The sequence below is a fragment of the Artibeus jamaicensis genome, unplaced genomic scaffold (genome assembly GCF_021234435.1).
Source record: "Artibeus jamaicensis isolate MK-2021 breed Jamaican fruit bat unplaced genomic scaffold, CSHL_Jam_final contig_1085, whole genome shotgun sequence".
Lineage (NCBI taxonomy): Eukaryota > Metazoa > Chordata > Mammalia > Chiroptera > Phyllostomidae > Artibeus > Artibeus jamaicensis.
The window spans coordinates 1,697,189-1,723,538 of NW_026521214.1; the positions used below are offsets into that span (position 1 = coordinate 1,697,189).

A 26,350-nucleotide genomic window follows, 5' to 3' on the forward strand; every position below is an offset into this window, starting at 1 on the left:
ACGTAGTGTCTTCCACCTTGGCTGTGGGTGCTTTCAGATTTCCAGACCTTTGACGTGAACTTTGGTCTGCCTTCGAGATCCTCTGCAGTCTACAGCTCCTTTCCTGCCGTCCCTCCAACAGGTGCCCACTTTGTGACCAAGGCCTCATGTCTTACTCATCTGAATTTTATGGTTTATGAGCCTAAATAAAAAATACTTCTCATCTCTAAGATGCCAAAGAGCTGGACCTAAGTCATAGGACAGATGATTTCCATAAATTGAAGGAGTTTAGTCTATAGCATCAAGGTTTTGATGAATTTAGTTTAAGTATCTATGTCCATGCACATATGACACCCTATAAATTGCATGATTAAAAAATATTCAGATTTGCATAAAGTGAATTTCAAATGTGTGAGTACATAATTTTCAAAATGACTTTCGCAGGGACATTGGTAAAACATTTAAATTTAAAAATCACTCTCCTGTGTTCAGGCTGGGATTGACCCGCCTGGGTGTGTGTGATTGGCAAAAGGGTACCCAGTCCCCGTGCTCTGCAGGAGGACCAGCTCCGCTTCTGCCCAGTGTGGCTTTACTCAGGAACATTAGTCAGGATCAAATAATAAAGAGCAGTTGGGTCAGCTTTTGGTCTGTCGGCTTTTAAAAAAATGTCAGTGGGCATCTTCCTCTGCACCGCTCCCTCCCAAAACTATTTTTTTTCTTTAGAATTTAAATGTAGTGCCCAGCATTTTAAAGGTTCTGACAATTTTTATATTCTAAAAATTCACCCACTAGTTCTTTTCTCATGTGTTGCACTTACACCTTTAAGTCATTACAGTAACAATGCTTGAGCGTGACTGTGCACTGCACTCACTGAACTAAATAATAATCATTTAAAAAAACTATTTTAAATGTATTTTTCAATTTTAGTTGCCATACAATATTATATTATTTTCAGGTAGTACTGATTTTTTAAATGCTGACTTATATTAGGTTTTTTTTTAATGGATGGTATCAGAGTAAATTGGGTAAATTTCTACTTTGTAACAGGGATTACCAAGTCAGCTCTGTAACAACTACCATTTAGCATATGCCAGGCACTGTTCCAAGCATATTATCTAGTTTAAACCCTGCAAAAATGCTATAAAGTATGTGGAATTATACCTATGTTATTTGGAATCTTGGGTTTAACTCCCCTTTTGCTCTTACCTCCATTTTCTTTGTAACCACCCCAGGGTGGGGGTGGGGTGCAGTCTGTGTGCTCAGGACCCTCTGGGAGGCTGCTCAGCCCTGTGACTCTAGTTCCGTCTGCTGCCCTGACTGCTCTCAGCACCGCCCTGTGCTCAACGTTTGTTTGGTTGTCTCTCCACAGGACAGCCTCCTCTGCCGTGTCAGGCACAGATTTCTCCCCTTTCTCCTGCCATGTCAGCTGCAGTAGCATGGTGTGGGAATTTGCGGGACTTCTCGTTGTCTTCCCTTGATTTCCGGTCTGCGTGGGTGGGATGGGGAGACGAGACAGCATGCCGTGTTGGGTCCCTGTGGGAGCTGCGGCCTTGGTGTAGAACCAGAACTGTCAGCTTGCTCTCCTCCTCGCTCTGCTTGTCTCTTGGGCTCTTCACATACCTGCTGTTTTCTGTCTCCCACATGTGTCTCAGTCCCTTCACCACCCCTAATGAGTTCAGACCTCCCACGGCCTATTGTAGGTAGGACTTTCTAGAATGGTATGAGTCTTATGAGTACAATAAATTTATGAAAATTGAGCTGTATACTTCCAAAATGTTTAATAAAAATAGTGTGATAGACTTACCCGGTGTTAGTCTAGTAAGGTCACGGCAGGTGTCAGGAGGGAAACAGCACCCTGCGTTACTTGGTCAGTCTCAGTCCCTGTGGATTTTGCAGCGGGACCGTGATTGGTTTCAGTGTCCATGCCATTCGTACCCCTTGTAAAAGCCAGCTGCTTTACAATCTGCTCAACGAGATAAATAATCTACTTCTAATATAAGATGAAAAATCATATGCGTACATATTTTTAATATATAATTGTATCATTAGTCTCACTTGTCGAAGGTGGGTCAGTCTGTAGGTAAATCTAAGATTTGAACATTTCGACTCAGCCCAAATCACTTAAGCCATTACCCCTGCCCAGAGATGACCTCATTGTATATGTATATAAAATTCTTGTGTTCCTTTGGTCTTTGCTAATGTATTTTGAGTTCGAATGTGTTTTATTCATCTCTCAGTTTTGATAACATGCATATAAAAAGGGGACTTTTTCAAGGATTTTATTTATTTATTTTTGGAGAGAGGGGAAAGGAAGGAGAAAGGGGGGTGAGAAACATTGATGTGCAAGAGAAACAGCCATCAGTGCCTCTCACGCGCCCCCGACTTGGAACCTGGCTCTTAACCCAGCATGTACCCTGACTGGGAATTGAACCAGTGACCTTGCGGTTCACAGGCCAGCACTCAGTCCACTGAGCCACACCAGGGCAGAAAGGGGGTATTTTCTGCCTTAAATGTGTACATCTCTATTTTTTACATTTACAAATTACTGTTATGTATGTTATGTCATATACTCTTAATAAGCTTGTTAGATTGTTATTTCTCCATTTAACAGATGGACCCAGGGCCCACATTACTCAGATTGTGGGAAAATGTGAATGTAAAGCCAGGGTTTTAGGTCTGTGCTCTGGAGTTCTCTAGTTGACTCTGTGTGGAGGCGTCGCTCCCTGGAGCGCTGCCAGGTGCTCACCGCAGCACAGGCTGCCAGGTGTTCTTCACACCTGCACTCCCAGTGCCCGGCATGTCAGTGTAAGTCGTGCTTCGTTCTTTGGTAATGGATTGATATATTTTGAATCTGAATGGTTAGAAAACAAAAGACAGCTTGGCTTTATAGTAATACCTCTACGGTTAAAATTAGTTTAAGTATTATTTGTTAAGCCATTTATATTTTTCTTTTAATAAGTTGTATTAATCCATTAATAATGTTACAGGGTTATAACTGATTAATGTTTTAGTAATATAGTGGGATTTGGAATAATGTTATTTTAAAAATTAATCTTTTCTCTTAGAAGTCAATAAACTTTGTAATTAATACTGAAATAATGTAATTAAAACCACAGATATTAACATTTTTACAATCTCTTACACAGGCACTGAACTTACCTTCAACTACAACCTAGAATGTCTTGGGAATGGAAAGACTGTTTGCAAATGTGGAGCCCCGAACTGCAGCGGCTTTTTGGGTGTAAGGCCAAAGGTACCTTCCAAACATTTGCATCGGGAATAATGGTGTGGTTCTCCCACCCTAACCTATGCAGGGCTGAGTCTTTATTTTAAGAGGATGTCTCTTTGAAATAACGAAGAATTGTCAGGGCCACTGGTAATTTTCTAACTAAGCATTCTAATGATCAGTTTGGTGACATAAGGGAGTATGAGTATTGTTGGAATGTGTTGAGCGTTCTGACTTCTAATTGGTACTGTTCTAGCTAAAAATAAAAACCCTGTAAAATAGGAATCTGTAAAGTGGGTTACTTCCCACATTTTTATTTGTTTCAGCTGATCTTGCTCATATTTCCTAATATGCCGCATAGTGTAACACTGTCAATAAACACAAAACCTTTAGTCTTACCATTGTAATAAAGTATAAACATTGTTGTGTCTTCCTGGTATTTTATGTGCTCTTTAACTGAATTATAATTCTGTAACTGTTAAGAATTGTTTCCAAATCTATATCCCTCCCTTTTTAAATACTATTAAAAACTTCCCTTGCTGTTACATAGTCTTCTTAATCATCATTTTTAGTGACTATTAAGTTTGTTATATAATGGATGGAGTATAATAGATGAACTTCCAGATTTTTCTGTCATAAGTAACAGCACACTGAAAATTAAAGTTTAATTTTGATGGATAGTAGATGATGCAGTGACTTTGGTTGGGTATTTCCATTATGGTTTTTTTACTATGAAGTCAACATTAAGAACTGAAAAATGCAAATTAGTACAGAAATCTGTAAGTAAAGAGGGTAATCATTTTGAGCAGTAACACATGAAGAGTTCCAACTAATTACTTTATCTTAAATTATAAAATAGTAATTGAGGCTAACCTGAGCTTAATGGTGTTTAATGGTGTTCTGTACACTGGGGATATCAGCTCCTGCATCCTTGAGGTCTGTGTAGCATTTCAACACATGAATCAGTGTTACAGAAATTCAAGAGCAGAAGCTCTGAAAACCACTGGGCCTTGGCATGCAGGGAGACCTGCTTGCTGCACCAGGGTCTGTCTTGGGTAGAGGTGCACAGCTGGTTGAGGACAAGGACCATGCCTGGTGTTTTGTGTCTTCCTGGCACATACGTGACTTGGACTGCGTGCTCAGTGGAGGTTAGTTGAATAAGCTAAGAAATGTGTGTGCACACACAAACACATGGAGAAGTCTTCCTTAGTTATGAAATTAAGGCAAAAATAAAACTTTAAGGATGACCTTTTAATACCTGCCTTGTGTGTCAACAAAAAGAAGAGCAATTTATTTTTATTTAGGTGGCAGGAGTAGTTGATACAAAAGTTAACAATTAATACAACATTTATTGGGTAACTGTAATGTGCTAGGTGCCTTTTCTGCATTTTTCTCTCATCTTTACAACAGTCTCTGAGGACTGTCTTTTCCCAGAGGAGAGACTGAGGCTCAGAGAGGATAGTTAACCTGGTCAAGATCATACAACTAATGTGTCAACAGAATGCTGACTGCTCAATATCTGACCTCTAGAATCAACCCATTGCCACGGAAGAAAAGTCAAAGAAATTCAAGAAGAAGCAACAAGGGAAGCGCAGGAGCCAGGGCGAAATCACAAAGGAGCGAGAGGATGAGTGTTTCAGCTGTGGGGATGCTGGCCAGCTCGTCTCCTGTAAGAAGCCAGGCTGCCCAAAAGTTTACCACGCAGACTGTCTCAATTTAACCAAGCGACCAGCAGGTTGGTGCCAACATCAGTTCTGAGTGCTCTTGGTTCTCTGCCAGAATTCTCAGAGCCCTTTGCATAGTGTCGACGGGAGGTGGGTCCATGTTCTCATTCTGGAAATAAATAACAAGGGCTTAGAAACTTAGGTTATAGAGAGGGGAACGGAAACTCACTTGCTAAGTGTCAGGTACTTTATTACATTTCTGTTATGTTACTTTATCCTTCTAGCAACCTATAAATAGGAGACCTTTTCACCTTTCCATGACGCAGATAAGGAAACAGAATCAAGTTTGGTGAGATGACTTGTCTCATTAGAGCATATAGTTGGAGGAGCTGGACTGAAAGCCAGGTTTTCTGACCTCAAGGGCACTAGGCCAGGTTTCCTTTCTGGAGGAAGAGAGGTTGAGACAGTGGAGCTTTGGATCATTCTAGTCAGTGAGGTGTGGACTGACATCAGTTAGACCCCCTTCAGTGCACACCTGTGTGAAGGAGGTGCAGCTTTGTGGCAGGTAACACGTGAGAAAGCTGCTTAGGCAGATGTGGTACCCAGGAATTTGCGTTTGGAGAAGTCACTTACTTTTGGGTGGTGATTTGGAGGGAGAGGGTTTCAGGGATTCAGACCTGCCATCTGTTTTACAGTAAGAAACCAGTAGGAAGCCATTCTGGGTGAGGAGACTATTGATCACTAGTGGCCTGCTTCCTGGAATTGCAGAAAAAAACAACTTTGGGGTAGGAGTGAGGGGAATTTGTCTCTGAATTGGCCTTCCTGCAGTGTGTGGTGACCAGGCTCATGAAATGATGGAAACTGAGTAGTGCAAGGGCAAGGCCATAACATTGACCTGACTGTGCCAGGAAGTGGAGATGGGTGATTGTTTCAGAATCGGTTACTCAGGACCATCATTGGCATAGGCTGTGACAGAATTGAGCTTGCCTGTGAGCCAGGAATGAGGTGTAGCATAGGTTTGTTTGTTTGTTTGTTTGTTTGTTTGTTTGTTTGTTTGTTTGTTTTTTGGAGAAAGCAGAGGTGAAAACACTGTCCATGGCAGAGACTCTCAGCTATCATGAAATAGAGGCAAAGAGATAGCACGTGAAGTTGGCTTTGGGTCTTTTTTTTTCATTGATTCTGTGTGGGCACCACAAGTAATTTTTGTGCTAGGTTTTTTGTTTGTTTGTTTTTCACTTTTGAAGGGGAGAGAGGGGCAAAGAGAAAGAGAGAAACATCAATCTGTTGCCTCTAGCATGTCCTCAATTGGGGACCTGGTCCTGCAACCCAGGCAGGTACCCTGACCAAGAATTGAACCTGCAACCTTTCATTTTGCAGGCCAGCACTCTATCCTCGGAGCCACACCAGCCAGGACTCAATTTATTGTAATTTTTTTTTTTCCATTACCATGTAGTCCCCTTATACCCACCTTCCCCCAGTCTGCTAGTTTCAAGACTTCATTTTATCTGCTTCCTCTTCCTACTTATAAGCAAATAAGTAGGAGTTTAAATAGCTGAGATTTTTCCTCTTGGAATTAATATTTAGAGGCTGTATAGGACAAAAAGAGTTTGCAAAAATATGCAAGTAATCTCACATCCTATCTAAAGGAAGCTTTGGGTGGTTTTTCCTTTCTAGAAATAGAAAAAAGGACTTACTGTTGCCTGTATATTTAGTTGCTACTTGATACTTGGCTGTTATTTTTTTTTAATGATTTTGTGGGTGGAAGGGCAGAGAGAAATGTGGAGTTGTTGTTCTACTTATTTAGATATTCATTTGTTGATTCCTGTATGCACCCTGACCGGGGATCAACCCTGCAACCTTGGCATATTGGGACAACCTCTAACCAACTAATCTACCCAGCCAGAGCCTTGGCTGTTATTTTTACGAGTGGTTGTACAGAAGAGGAGGCTGAGGTCCTGGGGCCAGGGGAGCATGAGCTCTCTGTGGGACACGCCAGCTTGAAATCACTTCCTGGACCTGGTTCCAGAGCCCTGACCCACCTCGTATGTATCTCTTGTTTTCCTAAGCTTTTGTTGCACATCTGTGTTTTCAGGGAAATGGGAGTGCCCTTGGCATCAGTGCGACATCTGTGGGAAGGAAGCAGCCTCCTTTTGTGAGATGTGTCCCAGCTCCTTTTGCAAGCAGCACCGGGAAGGGATGCTCTTCATCTCCAAACTGGATGGGCGTCTGTCTTGTACAGAGCACGACCCCTGTGGGCCCAACCCTCTGGAACCTGGGGAGATCCGTGAGTATGTGCCTCCCCCAGTGCCACTGCCTCCAGGCCCAGGCACTCGCCTGGCAGAGCAGTCATCAGGAGGAACTGCTCCGGGGCCCAAGATGTCAGACAAGCCACCTGCTGAAGCCAACCAGACATTGTCGTTGTCCAAAAAAGCTCCGGTAGGGACTTGTCAGAGGCAGTCGCTGCCTGAAAGACCTGACAGAACCGACTCCAGGCCCCAGCCTGTAGATAGGGTCCGGGCCCTTACGGGGTCAGGGACCAAACCTCAGTCCTTGGTGTGCAGCCAGAAGCCACTGGACAGGCCACCTGCAGTAGCAGGACCAAGACCCCAACTATCTGACAAACCCTCTCCAGTGACCAGCCCAAGCTCCCCGCCCTCCATCAGGTCCCAACCACTGGAAAGACCACTTGGGACAGCTGACCCAAGGCTAGAAAAATCCATAGGTGCTGCCAGCCCGAGGCCCCAGTCCCTGGAGAAAACCCCAGTTCCTACTGGCTTGCGACTTCCACCAACAGACAGACTGCGAGTCACCAACAGCCCCAAACCCCAGACTTCAGACAGGTCTCCAGATAAACCCCATGCTCCTGTGTCCCAGAGATTCCCACCTGCTGACAAAGTGCTGTCAGCTGTGGTCCAGACCTTGGTGGCTAAAGAAAAAGCACTGAGGCCTGTGGACCAGAACACTCAGTCAAAAAATAGAGCTGCTTTGGTGATGGACCTCATAGACCTCACGTCTCGCCAGAAGGAACGGGCAGCTTCTCCTCATGAAGTCTCACCACAGGCCGATGAGAAGATGCCAGCGTTGGAGTCCAGCTCGTGGCCTGCCAGCAAGGGTCTGGGGCAGGTGCCCCGAGCTATTGAGAGAGGCAGTGTGTCAGATCCTGTCCTTCAGCCTCCTGGAAAAGCCGTGGCCCCCTTGGAGCACCCCTGGCAAGCTGTTAAGTCATTCACCCAAGCCAGACTTCTTTCTCAGTCCCCTGCCAAGGCTTTTTTGTATGAGCCAGCAACTCAGGCCTCAGGAAGAGTACCTGCAGGGGCTGAGCAGATCCTGGGGCCTCCCAGCCAAGCACTGGGCCTGGTGAAGCAGGTAAAGCAGATGGCCGGAGGCCACCAACTACCTGGACTTGCTGCCAAGAGTGGACCGTCCTTCAGGCCTCTTGGGAAGGCCCCATCCTCCCTATCCGCTGAAGAGAAGAAGTTGGCAACCACAGAGCAGGGTTCCTGGTCCCTGGGAAAGGTCTCACCTGGGCCAGGGCTCTGGCCCATGGTGGCCGGACAGACACTGGCCCAGTCCTGCTGGTCCTCTGGGAACACACAGACGATGGCGCAGGCTTGCTGGTCTCTTGGAAGAGGGCAAGATCCTAAGCCAGAGCAAAGCCCCTTTCCAGCTCTTAACCAGGCTCCTTCCAGTCACAAGTATGCAGAGTCAGAACAGAAATAATGCCAGTGAATGTCACGTGACCAGACCAGCTATATACCCCCAGGGTTCTTGGAGGAGGGAAATATTTCCCCCCCTCAAAAAACAGACCCCCAACACTTTTCCGCTGTTAATTCTTTCTTTATATCCCAGCATTCAGATTTCTGGTGATTTTAGCCAGTGGGCTTATGGCTATGTGAACCACATACGGAAATCCAAGTGGGCCTCGGCCAAGGAGACAGACAGACTGGGGTCTCTTTCCCTCAACCTTTACACATGGTCAACTTGAAATAAAAAGTCCACTCTGGAGTCAAGCATGGGATTCAATTCCACTGGTCAGGTTGGAAGGTACAGGGGCTCTCTATTTCTCTAGCCCTGCAGACCTCCACCGAGGGCACCTAATGAACCCCTGGGAGGAACTGATAATCCGTTCAAATCAGTGGTCATTTCTTGAGCATTCTCGTGTGCTAGGCCAGGTGCTAGTCACTGATAGGAGATACAGAAATAAACCAGACCTGATCCCTGTGAGCCTAACATGCCTGCCTGGGCTTCCAGGCTGTTTTCAAGAACCTTTGGCCAGGAAACAGTATGAAGAGTTGAGGGGATCTGAGGCTCCAGGCTCATTTTGTAATGTTCATAGTGGCCCCAGAAATGGTGGTGTTGAATGTGGTTCTTCTGGCCAGGTGTGCATGTGTGCACGTGCAGATGTCTGTAGGCAGGAGGGGCTGCACAGAGGCCAGGGGGGCTGTTGGCTGGGCAGCCATTGCTGCTTCCGTCTGGGTTTGCAGAGTCTGAAGATCTGTACTTGGCAGAACAGCTGGTTGGGGGGGCTGGGCTCTGCAGAGGCATAGCTTTCCCACTGTGTAATACGAAGGCAACTGGCAAGTGTACCTTTTTTACCAGTTTTCCTCCTTTAACGTCAATGCACCCCATGCCTGTTCCCCAGACACTCAGGTGCTTTCAGATTTCAGAGTCTCGGGCAGTGGACCTAAGGAATCTCTGGCAAGCTCTGGGCTAGATCCAGCATCAGCTCAGGGAAGTTGCCAGACCCTGATGGAAAATTACTTATCTTCTGATTATTTGCTCTTCTACCTAAATGGAAGGAGTGAGTCCTCTTCTTTACTAGTGGATTCTGCCACCTTCTTCCTGAGAATTATGCTCTATGTTGAGAGCACTTGCCTGCCTGCTGACTCCGTTCAAAGGCAGCCATAACCCTTCCTTTATGACTGGCAGGATGTGGCATTTAGAGAAATGTCCAGTCTAAGAGTTGACTCCTCATAACTGCTGATTATCTGTTACTGCTGCCCTGAGCTGGGGCTCAAGGGCTGGGAAATCTGTTGGTGCTACCCTGCCCTACCGTTCACCCAGCTCATTGACTGCCAACAGGAAGTGCTGTTTGGCCAGTTCCTTCCCATTCACTCATGCCTCCTTTGTCCTTAGACCAAATGTGTTTACCTCTCTGCTTTGCCAACTTAGCCAGCAGCTTTAGCCAACCAGGCCACCTGGCCCAGACGTCTCCTGACCATTCAGTCTCAGTTACGGCTTCTAACCCCTCAACAGGATTCTGTATTTCATCCCAGTTTCCTTCTAAGTTCCCTAATGAGGTTGCTCCGATTACTCTTAAGGAGGGAACAATAGTTATTATAGAAGCATTTGCGCTTTATATAAAGATTAAAAAGAGACTTCGCTTTTATTTCCCAAAGTCGGTCTCTGGGGTTGAGACACTTGAACTCAGGCAGAGGCACAAGGCTGGGCAGGGCTGCCCCAAGTTCAGGGGCCTGTCCTTGCATCTCACTTAGACCTCGGAACCTCCTCTGTAAATTCCACCTGCCTAGTTCTCCCCTTTCATCCTAAAATCTCTTCCCACATCATCAGAGAGGAAAAGCTCTTTGTTCGAAAGGAAGAGAAAACAAAGCATCTTATTTTCTTTTAAAAAAATTTTAAACCATGGAAAAGATATTTTTAAAGAAATCCACCCAGAACATTAAAGTTCATTATATTAAGTATTTATCATGTGTGAGAATAATAAGTATATAACTGCAGCTAGTAGATCTTTTCCCTAATCTCTTAGGTTGTATGATAGGGTTTGCTTGGTGCCAGTCCTGTGCCCTTTCTTTCCTGTCATCTGTAGTCGTGATCAGAAAAAGTATCCTCACTGCACTGTTAGAATCTCCTTCACTATGTTGTGTGTTAAATTACCGTAGTTCTTTGTTTCATGAAATAAACTGTGAATTTTTTTGTGTGTGTGGTGGGGGTTGTGCAGGCTATGTAAAAATTTGTAAGTGGAGAAGTTTGATTCTGAAGTAGCTTCTCTGAAGTAGGCTTTGGTAGGTAATTGACTTAACAGCTGCTCAAGAGAACTCTCACAGTTCAGGAAGGAGTTAGGGAAAGGTGAGCCATGATTGGCCACTTTGTGGTTTTGTTTTGGTCCTTTCTGTTTCCCACCATTCACTGGTAACTTCCATCCAGACCTGCCTGGGAAAACAACTTAGGAGCTATGTTTGGTTTAGGGGTAGGAGGCAGTTATTTAGATGGATGGAGTGCCAGGCTTTCCTGAGGGCCAGAAAGATTCTCTGGGGTTGACAGCGGCCAGGCCTCCTGATCACAGCAGCATCTGATTCTAGGTCATTAACATCTTAACACCATGAAAGCAGTCAGTGTACAATTAAGAATAGATTCAGGACTGTTGAGAAACGAGACTCTTGCCCAATGGTAGGAGGGAGTGACCTAGCCAGCCCTCCAGGGTCCCCTGGAGCCTGCACTGAGGCCATTTATCTAGGAGTGTGAATTGGCAGTTAAAAGGAAGTCATTTCTTAGAAGTTCCTGATCTTTGTGCAGGATAGTATTTTGGGTATTTAGCCAAGAGCTTGGAAATCCGAACCTCAAGAGAGTTTCCCTCTAAGCCAGTTCCCCAGAAGCCTTTCCCAGGGGGATGCCATAGCTTCTTCCATAGACGGAGAACAAATACCTCTCCAAGCCCTGTTAAGTCAGGGAAAAAAACTTATGGAAACTGTTAAATTCAAAGCCTCATCTACTTCTCATACTGAAGCTAACTCATTCTAATAACAAGATAGCTGTCACTGCTACAAAAGCATACAAGTTTTTAAATGTCTGCTTTCCCTGCAGTTACTGAGGTTAAGGTGATTTAAATCACTGTCGATCCTCTTATGAACAACTACCAAATCTACATCTTCAGCATTGATGAAAATTAAGTGTATTCATATCCTCTACCCCACCCCACGGTCAGGGCATGAAGCGCACAGCAGCTCTTTTGTAGGTTCGGCAGTGTCTACCCGCTGGAGCTGGACTCCCAGGTCGCCTTGTGAGAACACAGTGGAAGGCAGAAGTCTGGTCCTGGCAGCTTCCCCTGCAGAGGGGAACATGGGCGAGTTTTGGCAGCGGTTTCTGTGAAGCGGGTCTTCTAAGGCTTTTGGGGGGGATATTGCCATCTTCTTGGGATTTGTCAACCAGGAAGTCAGAATGGCCCAGTGTTGCGACCTCTCTGAGGTGGAGGCAGGAAAGGCACTACCACGAGCCCCATTCGGGCTGCCCCACTGGTTAAGACATTCCAGATCATTCAGAGTTAGGTAGCCGGTGCACGAGGTCAGCTGTGGCCAGTTAGCTCTCAGCTGAGCTTTCTAGGGCCAGAGTTTGCTATAGTATAAATTGAACTAAGAACAGATAATTGCTTTGTACACTCAAAAAAAAAAGTAATGATGGTGCTAATTTCCCGGTATAAATAAGCACTGCCAAGGGTTGAGGGACTGGCAACTTGAGAAACCCAGCTTCCTGTTTGGGAGGAAGAAATTTTACATAGAACAGTTTCTTCGAGGCTCCATTCAAGAGGAGAGGGGCAGAGACACTGTCCAGATGAGTGTGGCCATTGAGTGTCTCAGGGCTGGCGTTACCCTGTCTACAGCCTACGGCCACACTGCCTGGAACAGGTTGGCAGAGAGCTCCAGGTGCAGGCTCTCCCTTGGTTACATTCTGCCTCTCTACTTCCGCTCTCGTGGCAACACCTCTGTTGCTTATGAAAATTAAGGGTAATGTTTCTTAAGGAAGTGGTAGGTTTATCCTATTTAGAAGTCCACAGCCTGGGAAGTGTTTCCTACCGAACATAAGCAAAAAACAGCACACATGAAATTCTTCAGTGGTCCCTTTTCTAGAGCTGCTTTCCCATGACTTTGCAAAAGTCAGGCTGTGGAGGGGTTTCACATGTAACATTCTGGAAGCTGAGCAGAGCTTTGTGGACAGGAGGTGTGAGCCCCGGGAGTAGGAGCAGAAATAGTTCTGGTGCTTTAGACTTCCCGGGTAGGGGCAGAGAACAGGTGGGCTCCAGGCCTGAGGTGGGTGCTGCCTGTGCGCATGTAGGTGTGTGTAGATGGGTGAGTGCAGCACACCGGAGCTCGTGGAAGAGCAGACTTCTAAGTCTTGGTGAAGAAACAAGCTGACAGTAGAGATCTCTTTATATTTTTAAGAAAGGGACGTGGGGGGAATCAGCTGAGGTCCATCACTTTTTTTTTTTTTTTGCTCCTCCTCACCCCCATAGATTGTCAGCTATAAGTGAAACTCTTAGTGGAAAAGAGGGGAGCCCTGTGCTAGGAATCCCCATAAACATGTACTGTAATTCTTTGTATATAGAAAAAAAATTACTGTAAAGTAAAGTTTAACTTTACTCTTATGGCCCTTACCCTGTGTTGTGTTTTGTTGTCTGGGGAGATGTAGCCCGGCAGGAGGGCGGACGGGTTTGTGGTGAGAACAGGAGCCAGCCCCCGAGCGAGTTCCACTCGAGTTCCCAGTGGACACGGAGCGGAGCCCCTCCTCCAAACCTCATGGGAGTGGTGTGGGTTTCCTCCCAGTAGTCATCAGGTGCCAGAATGTATTTCAGGAGTGGCTGGTTAGTTTCAGTCCCTACACAGGAAGCCTTCATCACCCATGAAGTAAGGATATTTTGAGGAATTGGTTTTTAAGGAGGAAGTAGAACCAAAGGACTTCCTGAGTGAGTCTGACCGTCTTGGCCAACTTTCTGGTTCTTCAGAGCAGGTGCTAAGCCCTGCAGAGGACCCAGCCTAAGGTGGGAAAGCCAAGCCTCCATAAACGTCCTTTTTGGACAGGAAACATCAAGTCAGCCTGGTTTACAGTTAACACTTGATCCTTTGGAAATATTTAGACTTCCAAGGCCTAAAAACTATACTACTTTATGCAACCTTGAGAGCCTGCCTCCCCTTAAGACCTAGTCCTGAACTTCCTGCTTTTTCAGCAGTCCTCTGGGGAAGATACACGTTTAGTCCTAGACTTTACTTTTACTGATGGTCTTCCCAGTCCTCAACTGGGCGGTGGTTACTTTTAGAGATAAGAAACTGGGGCCAAGTTTAGGTCCCTTTTTCAAATCTGAGTCCAAAGACCTTTCTGTCTTACATAACCTATGGGTTTTCTCATTACACCACATTGCCAGATACTGATGGGAAGCTTAGGATCTGAGCCACAGGTGTGACTTGGGCCTAGGTGTGACGGACGTGGTCGGACTAGCCGGTCTGCGGTAGGAGTGCTTGATCTTTGATCTCTGGACACGACTTAAGTGCCTGCCTAGCTCTTCTCAGCGTCAGGAAGGAACTGTGAGGTCTGCACTGCCCTAACCCAGCCTTTGGCCCTAACAAAGTACAGGAAAGGGCTCTCCTTTCTCCATTACCTCAGCTGCAACCCTGGGGTAAAGTAACTTTTAAGGCTGGGAGGAGCCCTCATACAGGAAGTGAGGCTGGCCAGCCAGCCTAAGAAAGAACTTGGAGCCTTGATACCCAACTACACAGCAGGGAAAGGGGCTGTGGTTCACAGTGCATTGATTTTATTTACAAGTCAGACACTACTTAATCTGCAGACACAAGTGCTGTTGAGGACAGAGGCCTGGAGTCCAAATCAGCCCTTCCCCTCCTGATGCCCATGAGTCCACCCAACGCTGCATCTGTTCCATGGGCCAGCACAGGCAGGTGCCACCCTGCTGCCGTGGGACTTGGGGTAGTCACATGTGCCCACCCAAGCCCAGACAAGAACTAGGTCCAGCCCCTCAGGGAATTCCTTTAATTCCCCCAGGCTAAGTGAGTGGTGATTCAGTGATGGCAACAGCTGTAGAAGTAGGGGTTTGCCTTCTGGCTCAGATCCACACCCTTGTCCTCTGTCAGAGAGAGAGGTGGCAGGTAAGCATCATTCTGTTGGGGCTCCAGTAACTTCCGTGAAGGGGGCTAGATGCCAAGGGCCTAGAGGAAGTCTCCGGAGAGGCCAGGGAAGTACACACCTGTCATCACCTGGAAGGCCGCCACACTGACGTAATCCTCTGCCACTTTCTGGAAGAGCTCGTCTGGCAGGAAAAAGGACCATCAGTGAGGGCCCAATGCCAGGAGCCCTGGGATCACCCAGTGACACAGCCCTCTTGGCTCTGCTCTGCTTCCTCTGGTGCCCCTGCCGGTTCCTGCTGCGAGGCCCGGGAGAGCACTCACCCACACTCTGGCCTGTCTTGCTGGATGTTTCAAAGAGCTGAGCTTTGATATCTGTAAAGAAAAATGACTAAAGCCTCATATCTGAGAACAAGGTGGCACAGACAAAGGGGAAGTCGAGCAGTGCGGGGGCGCTATTGGACCCCCCCCCCCCAGTTCAGGGAGGCCAGGAAGCTTTCCCTATTTTGCGTGACCCGCCCCAGCAGCATTTCCCTCCCCTTCCCCAGGGGAGCTGAGAAGCTACTGTCTGCATAGTCCTGGACATCGTGGAAGTCCACGCGTCGACGCCGCCTGTCCTCCTCCAGCAGGTCACTCTTGGTGCCACACAGGTAGATCTGACAGCCCTGGGGCAGAAGACGAGATCAGAGTCACCCACAGAGACCACCATTGCCCCAGCCCTGAGTCCTCTGGTGAAGTCTGACCACCTACCTCCTCCATGTTGCGCAGTTCCTTCACCCAGAATTTCGCGCGCTCAAAGCTGCTGCTGTCCGTGAGGTCTTGGTAGGGGGCAGCAGGAAACAGGGTCAGGGGCTGTTCTCTACGGCCAGCCTAGCACCCACCCCTTCTTGCTTGAGATACAGGCCAGAACCTCTCCTTTACCGTAACAGACGATGGCAGCCTTGGCGCCCCGATAGTAGATTCGACTCATAGCCTCGTAGCGCTCAGAGCCTGCTGTGTCCTGAAGGGCAGGGGGAAGCTCAGCCGTGGCCTGAGTTACTGAGCTACTCCCCAAGACTGCAAATACACACATCCTCCAGACCCCCACTTCTAAACTGAGACTAGGGAAGAGAAATGGCCTCTGTAAGGCCATAGATCAGTCAAGAATAGAGGGGATCAAGCCTCCTCAGGAATGGGTTTTCCCAGAACTGGTACCTGCCCAGGGCACTTACCCAAATACCCAAAGTCACCGTCCGGTCTCCGACAGACATCACCTTGGCCACGAAGGCGGCCCCGATGGTCTGCAACCAGGGGAAAGCGATCAGAACGGCGGACGAGTGCTGGCCTCCCACCCGCGCCGGCCCCGCGAGGCACACTCACGTTCTGGTAGGGCCCCACCAAGAAGCGGTCGTGCACGTAGCGCTCCACCAGGCTCGTCTTGCCCACGTATTCCTTGCCAAGCATCACCACCTTGACGTCCACCCGCTGCCCGCTCATGCTCTCGCGGCTGCCTTATCCGCGTCAGGGCCCTGCGCCCCCGCGCCGGGTTAACGCGGATCTCCAGTCGGGCAGGGAGCGCCCAGGCCTCTGTCCCTACGACTCGAGACACCACGGTGGGCTCCAGCTACAGCAGCGCCCCGCTGCCCCCACTTCTTGGCCCCGGGCGCTGATCCTCCTCCCGAGAGCCCAGGGCCTGGGGCAGCCCGGGAGCGCGCGGGGCAGCGCCCTCAACGGCGCCGCACGCCGCCGCCCAGCTCGCTCGCCGCGGGGCTCAGGCGCCGCCACAGCTCGGGCTCCCCACGGAGCTTAGGGTCCCAGCTAACCCGGCTCAGGCCACCAGCTCCGCGACTCCCGCAGCGGGAGGGGGTGGAGGGCGAGGGGGCGGGACCAGGAGTCACGTGCACAGGCGCCGGAAGTGTTCGGTACTGTGCTTCTGCGCCGGAAGTGGCGGGCGGCTGGGCAACTCCTCATGGCGGTGGCTGCTGGTGGAGCGCAGGGCGGTGGCGACTGAGCTACGTGCCTGGCGGGCGTGCGCCGAGGCTCGGCCTGGTCTGCACGTGCCCCGCGGGCTCTGCACCCCTGATGCTGCGCGGGTGTTGATCCCGCTCCGGCCGGGACGATGGTGAAGTATTTCCTGGGCCAGAGCGTGCTCCGGAGTTCCTGGGACCAAGTGTTTGCTGCCTTCTGGCAGCGGTACCCGAATCCCTATAGGTACGTAACCCGGGATATAGCAGCCTTTCCCCTCGCTGTTTGGAATCGAAGTATGGGGCCGGGAAGGACTCCACATCGAGTCCGAGGTAGGGGATCGCCGGAGCCGTGGCCGTCTTTAGGGTTAGAGGACCCTATTGGGGAAGTGGCCAGGCCTGCAGAGTGCTGGAAGGAGGCCGGGCCTGGGCAGTGGTTTACTTGAGGCCGTATTCTAAGGCTCTGTCAACTCCAGGTGGCTGGCGAGACAGGAAGAGACGGCGGCATAGGAATTGGGAGGGTTCCTGGGGTTGGAATTCCCAGATGTTCTCTGAGCTTGTTCTCTGAGCTACTCCTCTGCCTGTGGTGCTCTCCAGTGGTGCAGTAAACCAACAAGGCCTGCCATGCTGGAAGGCCCAGGAATCCAGGTCAGCGAGGGGGCAGGAGTTGGAATTTGCCCTGGGATAGATTCAATGGACTCCATCTTCAGGTCTGAGCTACAGCACAGATCACTGCAAGTTTAGCGGAAGGCCTGGCCATTCTGGTCCGGGAGGCTCCAGATGGGAACCCCAACGGGCAGTCTCTCGGGGTTAGGCTCCCCACGGTCACCGTCACTCTGACACCTGCAGCAAACATGTCTTGACCGAAGACATAGTGCACCGGGAGGTGACCCCTGACCAGAAGCTCCTGTCCCGGAGACTCCTGACCAAGACCAACAGGATGCCCCGCTGGGCCGAGCGACTGTTTCCTGCCAATGTCGCTCACTCGGTGTACATCCTGGAGGATTCTATTGTGGACCCGCGGAACCAGACCATGACCACCTTCACCTGGAACATCAACCATGCCCGGCTGATGGTGAGACTCTCTTGGTCCCCGGCAAAGTGGATAGAGCTCCTGATACGTGTGACTCAGGAGCGAGTAATGCTGAGTGGTTTTCAAACCAGAATCCATCTGGCCATAAGGGTGCCTAGGGTGTGCCTCGTAAGGGAGAGGATCTGGGCCCCCACGGACCAGAGGAGTTACACCCCTCAGTGTCTTACACAATAGAGTTCAGCCTAAGGTTTGGGCAGGGGGGGAGGTGTTCCTTTTGTCTGTAAATCTTGAGAACCCTGACCTGGCCAGGTAGCTCAGATGGTTATAATGAGCATCGTCCCAATACACAAAGGTTGAGGGTTCAGTTCCCAGTCAGAGTACATACAAGAATCAATCAGTGAGCCCTGGCCAGTGTGGCTCGGTTGGAGCATTATCCCATAACCAAAAGGTTGTGGGTTCAATTCCCCATCAGGGTACATGCCTAGGTTATGGGTTTGAACCCCAGTCTGGGCATCCATGATCCCTGGTCCGGGCATGTACAGGGGCAACCAGTTGATGCGTCTCTCTCACATTGATGTTTCTCTCCCCTTCTCTTTTTCTGAAAGCAGTGAAAAAATATCCTCTGGTGAGGATTTTTTTTTTTTTAAGATTTTATTTATTTATCTTTAGAGGGGAAGGGAAGGAGAGAGGGAGCGAAACATCAATGTATGGTTGCCTTTCGTGCGTCCCCTGCTGGGAACCGGCCTGCTGGGAACCGGCCTGCTGGGAACCGGCCTGCTGGGAACCGGCCTGCTGGGAACCAGCCTGCAACCCCGGTGTGTGCCCTGAACCGGGAATCAAACTGCGATTGTCTGGTTCGCAGGCCCGCGCTCAATCCACTGAGCTACACCAGCCAGGGCCAGGATTTAAAAAAAAAACAACAAAAAACACCAGTGAATGCATAAGTAAGTGGAATAAAAAATGGATGTGTCTCTGCCTGCACAGAGTGCTGGAAGGAGGCTGGGCCTGGGTGGTGGTCTCCCTGAGGCCGTAGTCTAAGGTTCTCTCCCTTTGTCTCTCTACTGATTTTAGAATCAGCAAGTAATTTTTTTTAAATTAAAAAACATTCTGTCATGTTCTTTCATGTATGAATACCCTGAAGCTTTCAGAGAACTGGCTTTTTCTCACTCGGTCTTCACAGTGACCCTCGGAGGTGGGAGTTACCCCCTTGTGCAAAGGGAAAAGTGAGGTACGAAGAGGGGAAGCATCCTACAAGCTCACGGAGTAAGCTGGCAGCTCAGTCCACTGCTGCAGCCACTGGAGCCTTCACTGCACCCTGCCTGGAGGGCACTGCCTGTTTTTTAGTCACCCAGGTAGTGACCCTATCATGAGGTGGCCTCCCAGCCAGTGGCCAGCTGCAGGACAGGCCTTTGAAGTGCTCTGTGGGGAGTGCTAGCGCACTTTTTCCTCTGATAATGAGAGCTGTGACAGGTAGTAGGCTGGTAAGAACATTGCCCCTGTGTAGACATAAAGGTGCCAAACCAAATCTAGGAGGGGCCAGGGCAGAGCTGGAAGGCCTCCCTACTGATCTCAAGAGGCCATTTGCTGTCTAGTTTAAAGGGTCAGAAGAGACCGTAGAGACCAAAATGACCTTTATGTTCTTGCTCTTTGTAAACACAGCGTGGGATGTGATAAGGAATGGATTTTCATTTTATTGCTTTCCCTCATAAAACGAGGCAGTGAATCATGTTTATGTGAAGCTGGCAAATTGAAAGACTCCCACAGAGTTGTTTGGCCGGACTCCCTACACAGGTGGTGGAGGAGCGATGTGTTTACTGTGTGAACCCCGACAATAGCGGCTGGACCGAAATCCACCGGGAAGCTTGGGTCTCCTCTAGCTTGTTTGGTGTCTCCAGAGCTGTCCAGGTGAGCAGTGGCTTGGGGGTGCTGGTGTTCTGAGGCGCAGGCCACTGGGCATAGACTGGGTTAGAGGTCAGTGGGAAGCTCAGAACCCTTCCCCTTCTCATCTTTTGCCAGGAATTTGGTCTCGCCCGGTTCAAAAGCAACGTGACCAAGACAATGAAGGGTTTTGAGTACATCTTGGCCAAGCTGCAAGGTGAGAACCTCCCGGGCACAGGCTGGGTTCAAATCCTAGCAGCCCTGACTGGTATGAGCGGAGCCTGGGACTCCTCGTCTGTACGCTGGGCAAACGCCGCCTTTCCAATGGGGCCTGACTTGCAGGTGGTGACGGTTGTGGGGAGCAATTGGGTGGGTCTTCTCCGCATCCTCTAAAGCCGGCCTCCTGCCCTTTGCTGCAGGTGAGGCCCCTTCCAAAACCCTGGTTGAGACAGCCAAGGAAGCCAAGGAGAAGGCAAAGGAGACGGCACTGGCAGCTACAGAGAAGGCCAAGGACCTTGCCAGCAAGGCAGCCACAAAGAAGCAGCAGCAGCAGCAGCAGCAGTTTGTGTAGCCAGCCCGGGCCCTTGAGCTGCAGCAGGCCAGGCCACCCACTACACTCCCCCTCTGCCCTCCCCCCTTGTGCTTATTATTAAAACTCAACTTCCGGCCTGATCTCCTGTCTGGGTGGTGGGTTGGTGGTGGTGTCTGTCTGGCATCTGCAGGGCACCAGACACATTATCCACATCTGGGCCAGGCCTGCTGCTTCACGCATCGGCTGGCCATGGAGAGAGGGGCTGTGACTTGCCCAGGGTCACAGCGAGCGTGCAGGTGAAGGGGTCATAAATGCTAGACTGTAAGCTCCTTGGGGGCAGGAACCTTCGGTTTTTTCTCTGCTGTGTCCCAAGTACCTGGAACAATATCTAGTACATAATAGGCACTCAATAAATATTTGTTGAATTCAGCCAGCCCCAGCTGTGGAGTCAGAAAGCTTCGGTTTGAATTTTGACTCCAGTGCACCCTGACTTTGGGCCCAAGGCGAGTCCTGTCACAGCCTCGACCAAACCTGCAAAATTGGGCTGGCCAGCCTCTGGGCTTCCGGTTGAAGGGGCAGTGCAGACCCACCAATAGTGTCGCCAGCAATGTGGGTGGTGGCTGCTGATCTCATTTCCTCTTTCCCATCTTATGGCTGGGAGTTTCCCCAATTTCATCAGACAAGACCATGGGCAGGAAATTAAGAAAGAACCTTTTAATGAAAATACTGTACAGTATCTGTGGGATAAAGCCCAGGCGGCCTTGTCTAGGAAGGAATGGGGGGGGGACCCAAGAGGCTTCCTGTCCCCATGGGGACAGCAGAGCCAAATGCTACCAAAACAAACAAAAAAAATGCCTGGAAGGGTAGTCCAGGCGTAAGCTGCCCGCACTGCGGCCCCTGGGGGGCCGGGCCACGCCCCTAGAAGGGGCTCCCGCAACCAGGGGCCAGGCAGGGGAAGCACCTCTTCCCACACCAAGGTCCTTTCAGTTCATTGCAACAGGAGGTGAGTCTGGACAGCCCGGGAGGCTCGAGAAGGGCTCCTGCCCCGCAGAGCTGAGTGGCAGGGGGTCTGAGGGGAGGACGTGCTTTGGAGCGGCGAGGGTCATAGCCAGGCGCCACTGTGTGAGTAGCTGTGCTCCCGGCCAGCACTGAAGCCCCGAAGCAGCTCGGCCTCACCCCCGAACACCAGGCTCTCCACGTCCACCTCCAGCTCCTCTGCACAGGGACGGGTCCGTCAGGAGACCTGGCCCACCGGCCCGCCCAGCCCGCTTCTGCTTCGGGACACTCACCTTGGTCCGAGTCTGAGCGCTCAGAGGCGAGGCCCGAGGAGTCCAGGCTGTCCGCGCGCAGCCGCTCCCGCTCGCCCGCCCCCGCCGGCCCCCGGAGCCATGCCAGCTGCCGCTGCAGGCTCTGCTGCTCGCTGCGCAGCTTCTCCTTGAGCCGCCGGGCCCGCTGCTCCTGCTCCTCCAGCTTCTGCGGGCCCGAGGAAGCAAAGGATGGGGTCAGCTGCCCGGGGTCCCCCCCGCGCACCACCGGGCACAGCTCCGCGGCAGCCGCGACCCCTCGGTGACTGCTGCCTGCTCCTGACAGGGCTCAGAAAGCCTGGGCTCCACAGGCTTCCTCCACATCCTCCGGGGAACACAGGCCCTGCGATGCCATGTAAATGGCCTGAGCATTCTGTTTAGCTGGGTGGGCAGGGCGGGCAGCACAACGTCAAAGATCTTCAGCGTTTAGTCAGGTGATGAGAAAGAGTGCCCAGGGTGGTACCAAGCAATAGAGAGGGGCGGGGGGGGGGGGAGTGTGGACTCTAGGTGACAGAGGCAGCCACCTCGGGGGCCCAGCCGATGGCTACCATGTGGGAAGAGGCCCAACCAAGTGTGGCCAGACCGCTCAGTGTCTTTAAGAGAGCTGGCAAGTCACATTCTTCGTGTTAAGTGGCCTCTTAAGTGCTGCCAACTAACTTAAATTTTAGAAAACTACAGACGAAACCAAGGCTACCAGTTTGGAACTCTTGTTCAAGACCCTCCTAGGAACCCCAGGGCTTCTTCAGCATTAATCTGCTCCCCCCATCTCCACCAGAGCTCTGCCAGCCCAGCGTGCAGTGGACTGGAAGGCCCAGGGCTCTCCCATCAGAGCCCTGGGTGGGCAGGAGCCTGCAGTCCACAAGCAAGGGGGGGGGGGGCATGGGACGGGGTATAGAGGGATGAGTGACAGCTGCCTAGGCAAAGATGGGGAGAAGCACCCAAGCAGAGGGAGATCAGGAAGAGCACTGAGAATTCAGATTTGGCTTTTGGGTGATGAACAGGGAAGAGATAAGACTAAAAAAGCAGGCCAGTGGCAAGGCCTGGGATGTGGAAGGCCTTGACTTCACAGAAGGGCTGAGAAGGCTCTTCTCAGGACCCATGGGAGGTTTTCAGCCGAAGAGAGAGACCTAAAGAGATCAACCACCTGCTACAAAGAACATCCTCCTCAGGCAAGGTGAGGACAGTCTGGCCGATGCAAAACAGGAAGCAGGGAGTCCAGGAGGGGGTTGGTGGGGCTTTAAGGAAGGAGCGATCCTGGGGCCTGCCCTCTGTCCCTCTAAGAACCAGGGTAGGTAGGATCCGGGCAAGAAACCAGGGCCTGCTGTCTAGCTAGGGTATTACTGAGCCACCACGAGGGAAATGCAGGCACCTGTGGCACAGCGTGGACAGTGCCCACACTGTGATTCATTTGCCACACGCACGTCCATGTGTCTCTGACACAACCCCTGTTTCTACAGCAGCCTGGCACAGCGGGGGCTCAACAAACCAAACACCGGGTTGGCCTAATGGTCTGTTTGCTTTTTATCCATACGGTGGCCCTAGTAGCACTTAGTTTTCCTTAGCTCCATTCGAAACAATTTTGTTAGATTGTATTGTGACAGCTGTCATATCAGCATGCATTACAAAAAAAACTTACCAAATTGGTGGCTTTTTGTGTAGCCATTTTAATATTGAAGATGAAAGAAAATATGCCATGTTTTTGGCATATTATGTTTTACTATTTCTAGAAAGGTAAAAATGCAACTGAAATGCAAAAAAATATTTGTGCAGTGTATGGAGAAGGTGCTGTATCTGATCAAACATGTCAGAAATGGTTTGTGAAGTTTCACGCTGCAGATTTCACGCTGGATGATGCTCCACAGTCAGGGAGGGTACTGCAGTTGAAGGTGACAGTGGTCAAATTGAGACACTAACTGAGAACAATCAACATTATATGACACAGGAGACAGCCAACTAACTCAAAAGATCCAAATCAATCAAGTTATTGGTGAAGATGAAAAGTGTGTCTTTTACAGGAAAAAAAAAAAACTAAACAGACTTTTTGGCCAACCCAATATACTTGTTAAAGGAAAGCATGCAACTCAGGGCACCTGGGCCTGGATTCTGAATCTGCCTCTCAGAAGCACTGCTGTGCCTCCATTTCTTCGTCAAAAGAACCAGGAGGGCAGGAAAAGTCTCTTTGGGGATGCTTGGGGCTTTGAGTTAGCACCCCCCACTCATGTCCACCAGGGGGCAGCAACAAGGGCTCTGAGAATAAGGTGATGGCCATCCTCTCGGTCCTTTCCCTGGCCTGGCCTCTGGAGCTGCCTCCCAAATCGGCTTCAGGACAGACTGCTCAGAACAGGAGGTCTTAAAGAATGGGAGAGAGGAAGATCGAGGACCAGCCCTCCACAGTCTTAGGGGCCCTTACACATGATCCATACATTATTTCAACAGGCATGCCCCCCATACAGAGAAGGAAAGGAAGTCCAGAGAAGCTAACTGCCTGGCCCAGGGCCTCACAGCTGGAATAGACGTAATAGCTGTAATAACAACAGTGAATACTTACTGGGCAAATGCTGAAGCTTAAGCGTCAGAACAATTCTGAGTTATTTTTTGCTTCTCTTCCCATTTAATAAATTTGGAAACTAAAAGCACAGTGGGCCTCTCTCCAGTTTCCCCCAGCAACTCCCTCCTACACCTCTCACGTGTCTGGTGAGCTGGCTCCAGGGTGCAGGGGTAGCCCCTCACCTGGATGTGCATCCTGGCCCTGCGCAGAAGGCTCAGCGTGGTGTAGCGGGCACAGTCAGCCCCCAGGGGCATCTGCTGCTTCAGCTGCTCCAGGCACCGCTTCAGCTGGGCCCTCCTACAGGGGAAGGGGTCAGGAGGGCAGTGCCAGCCCAGCCTTGCTAGCCAGAGGGCTGACAGGGTAGGAAAGGCCAGAGGGAGGCAGTTACAGGACCCGTGCTGTCCCGGCGTGTCTGGGACTCACCTGCGCTTCTCCAGCTCGTTGTGCACAGACCTGCCAATGCCAGGAGGATGGGGTGAGTGGGCGTCAGCTGCTGCCCACACCCTCAGTCCCAGGCTTCCGGGGGCTCAAAGGGCACTACAGATATTTGTTCCAAACCAGCTCAGTATGACAGCAGTGTGCCTCAGGCCCCTGCATTGCCAGGGGGAGGCAGAGACCCGTGGGCAGGTTGGGGGTTGGGGGGAGGTGCAAATGCTGTGAGAGGCCTGCTCAGGGAGCCCTGGAGTCTGAAGCCCCCTACCAGCAGTCAGGAAAGGCTTCCTAAACAGAGGTGCCAGCTGAGCTGAGCCAGAAACGCAAGTTACCCAAAGTGGGTGGTGGAGGGAGAGATGCTCCAGTTGGAGGGAACAGCATGTGTAAAGAAAGGGTGGAGATGAGGTGAGAAGAGGAAAGGGAGTGGTGTGATATGTGGAGCAGAAGTGGGACACAGAACAGGCACTATGACGGGTGCTCAAGAACTAGTGCTTGATGGAATAGAGGTTGTGTTTGGGGATGGGGCAAGACGGCAAGTGGGGTCTGAATGTCTCCACAGTAGGGTACCTGGCCCAGAAGATGCAAGCAACAAGGAGGAAGTGGGCTGGGGAGGGGTCTGAAAGGGACAGCGCCCATCCCCCACTCCCCGTTGCCCTTGGCCCTCCTCACCGCCCACCGTCCAGCGCGCCAAGAGCTTGGGGGGACGGCTTCCTCTTCCTGTGGATCGGGCCCGGACTTCTGTGCGGGCACAGGGACGCGTACCCGTGCTCAGCCTCTGCCAGAGAGAGCCCCCATCCGCGTCAGGATGGAGATGGTCCCCGCGGGCGCTCCTGGCAGGCACGGTCAGGGAGGGGCTTTTGGCGCCAGGGCCATTTTCCCACCACCTCCCAGCCCGACTACAGACTCCTCTCCAGTCGAAGACGGGAGTGCCCCGGGGCTACCGCCTTAAAGCCAAGTATGTATCCTGCAGGTTGGGAGCCAAGTCCAACCGAGGCCGGTGTCAGCAAGGTCGTTGCCTGGAGTCCGGCCAAAAGTTTTGCCTCACCTCTCTCGCGGCGTTCCAGGAACTCGGCTGCCTGCAGCAAGACCTGGATGTTGCTAGCCACTGGTTCCATGTCGGCGACAGCTGACGGCGGGAGAGCCGGAGTTGAGAGCCGGAGCTGAGGGCCGGAGAAGCAGCAGCACCACTTTTGTTACAATGTAACTGACATGGTGCCACACACAGGCGCCCGGCCCCGCCCCCTGGACGCCCCGCCCGCAGGGTGGCCCGGCTCTTGGCCCCGCCCCCTGAAACCCTTCCCAAAACTCAGCCGGGTCCCCCAAGCCGCCCGCCCCTTCGGACCCTGCGGTGCCCGTACCTACATCAGCTCTAAGTCCGGCCCTCGGGCAAACCCCAGGCTGGGGGTTGGTGAATCCTGTTCGCTTTGGTCAGCGACCCCGTGCTGGCAGCGAGGAGTCTCTGGGACTCCGTTTCCAGCCCGTGCAGACGGCGAGGGGACGCGAGTTCTAGGGACGTGTAGTCTCCGGAGGCCCGTGTACTCGCAGCTGCACGTGGGCGCCGCGGGGGCTGGGAGGGTGAGCGCCGTCGCCCATTGGCGGGTCGCCTCCTGCGGCTCACTGTCGTCATCTTAGGGGCGGGGCTTGAAAGCCTCTGAGGCGCTATTGGCTGCGCGCGGCTCCGCCCTCTCTCGCTGCTGGTCTACACTTTCGGGCGGGAAAAGAAGCAGGTTTCAAATTTGAAAACCCGGGAGGTGGGGGCGGGGTTAAGCGGGGAACGGGGCCGTAGTGCGCAGGCGCCCGGGGTCCTTTTCTGCGCCCCGGAGTCTGTCCCCTGGCCTACCGGCCGTAAGGCCTGGTGGGCCGGGCTGAGCTTCCCTACTGTGGCGAAGGCTTCTCTTCTTCACCTTCCCGGAAGCTACTGTCGCTAGGAAACGTCAGCAGGGTACAG

At 51.1% G+C, this 26,350-nt stretch overlaps 4 protein-coding genes across 10 annotated transcripts in view; 2 read left to right on the plus strand and 2 right to left on the minus strand.

The window, feature by feature from the left end:
- NSD1 (nuclear receptor binding SET domain protein 1) overlaps nt 1-13,255 on the plus strand; it is a 158,521-nt gene extending 145,266 nt beyond the window's left edge. For all 6 annotated transcript variants that reach the window (XM_037126410.2, XM_037126408.2, XM_037126407.2 and 3 more), the window contains exons 21-23: nt 3,126-3,232; nt 4,736-4,940; nt 6,962-13,255. In XM_037126410.2, the coding sequence (XP_036982305.2) occupies nt 3,126-3,232; nt 4,736-4,940; nt 6,962-8,589 (1,940 nt within the window). In that variant the 3' untranslated portion in view covers nt 8,590-13,255. The remainder of the gene's footprint in view (nt 1-3,125; nt 3,233-4,735; nt 4,941-6,961) is intronic.
- A 1,130-nt stretch (nt 13,256-14,385) lies between these two features.
- On the minus strand, nt 14,386-16,587 carry RAB24 (RAB24, member RAS oncogene family). The gene is made up of 8 exons (XM_037126416.2): nt 16,092-16,587; nt 15,944-16,012; nt 15,654-15,732; nt 15,483-15,550; nt 15,298-15,397; nt 15,057-15,107; nt 14,855-14,917; nt 14,386-14,734 (listed from the first exon to the last, which is right to left on the minus strand). The coding sequence occupies exons 1-8, from the start codon at nt 16,206-16,208 to the stop codon at nt 14,670-14,672; spliced, it is 612 nt and encodes a 203-aa protein (XP_036982311.1). The 5' UTR covers nt 16,209-16,587; the 3' UTR covers nt 14,386-14,669.
- A 51-nt stretch (nt 16,588-16,638) lies between these two features.
- Nucleotides 16,639-20,547, plus strand: PRELID1 (PRELI domain containing 1). The gene is made up of 5 exons (XM_037126413.2): nt 16,639-16,922; nt 17,525-17,750; nt 19,500-19,613; nt 19,725-19,803; nt 20,006-20,547. The coding sequence occupies exons 1-5, from the start codon at nt 16,831-16,833 to the stop codon at nt 20,155-20,157; spliced, it is 663 nt and encodes a 220-aa protein (XP_036982308.1). The 5' UTR covers nt 16,639-16,830; the 3' UTR covers nt 20,158-20,547.
- Nucleotides 20,548-20,813: 266 nt separating this feature from the next.
- On the minus strand, nt 20,814-25,951 carry MXD3 (MAX dimerization protein 3). 2 transcript variants are annotated; one of them, XM_037126414.2, is made up of 7 exons: nt 25,765-25,951; nt 25,448-25,562; nt 25,072-25,177; nt 24,394-24,423; nt 24,153-24,267; nt 21,408-21,591; nt 20,814-21,333 (listed from the first exon to the last, which is right to left on the minus strand). In XM_037126414.2, the coding sequence occupies exons 2-7, from the start codon at nt 25,515-25,517 to the stop codon at nt 21,221-21,223; spliced, it is 618 nt and encodes a 205-aa protein (XP_036982309.2). In that variant the 5' UTR covers nt 25,518-25,562; nt 25,765-25,951; the 3' UTR covers nt 20,814-21,220. The 2 variants fall into 2 exon arrangements, with proteins under 2 accessions (XP_036982309.2, XP_036982310.2); XM_037126415.2 differs by having other exon boundaries at nt 25,761-25,951.
- Between the last annotated feature and the right edge of the window lie 399 nt (nt 25,952-26,350).

Bases quoted from the DNA above. Each gene is read 5' to 3' on its own strand.
- MXD3 (XM_037126414.2), bottom strand. From the start codon at position 25,517: ATGGAACCAGTGGCTAGCAACATCCAGGTCTTGCTGCAGGCAGCCGAG. The intron at 25,178-25,447 runs GTGAGGCAAAAC...TCTCTCTGGCAG, and splicing joins CCTGGAACGCCGCGAGAGAG to AGGCTGAGCACGGGTACGCG. The intron at 21,592-24,152 runs GTGAGGGGCTAC...TCGGGCCCGCAG, and splicing joins GGGCCAGGATGCACATCCAG to AAGCTGGAGGAGCAGGAGCA.
- PRELID1 (XM_037126413.2), top strand. From the start codon at position 16,831: ATGGTGAAGTATTTCCTGGGCCAGAGCGTGCTCCGGAGTTCCTGGGAC. The intron at 16,923-17,524 runs GTACGTAACCCG...TGACACCTGCAG, and splicing joins CGGTACCCGAATCCCTATAG to CAAACATGTCTTGACCGAAG. The intron at 19,614-19,724 runs GTGAGCAGTGGC...ATCTTTTGCCAG, and splicing joins GTGTCTCCAGAGCTGTCCAG to GAATTTGGTCTCGCCCGGTT.
- RAB24 (XM_037126416.2), bottom strand. From the start codon at position 16,208: ATGAGCGGGCAGCGGGTGGACGTCAAGGTGGTGATGCTTGGCAAGGAA. The intron at 15,108-15,297 runs GTAGCTTCTCAG...TTTTCTTTACAG, and splicing joins TGTCCAGGACTATGCAGACA to ATATCAAAGCTCAGCTCTTT. The intron at 14,735-14,854 runs GTGTGTACTTCC...TCTCTCTGACAG, and splicing joins GGCCTTCCAGGTGATGACAG to AGGACAAGGGTGTGGATCTG.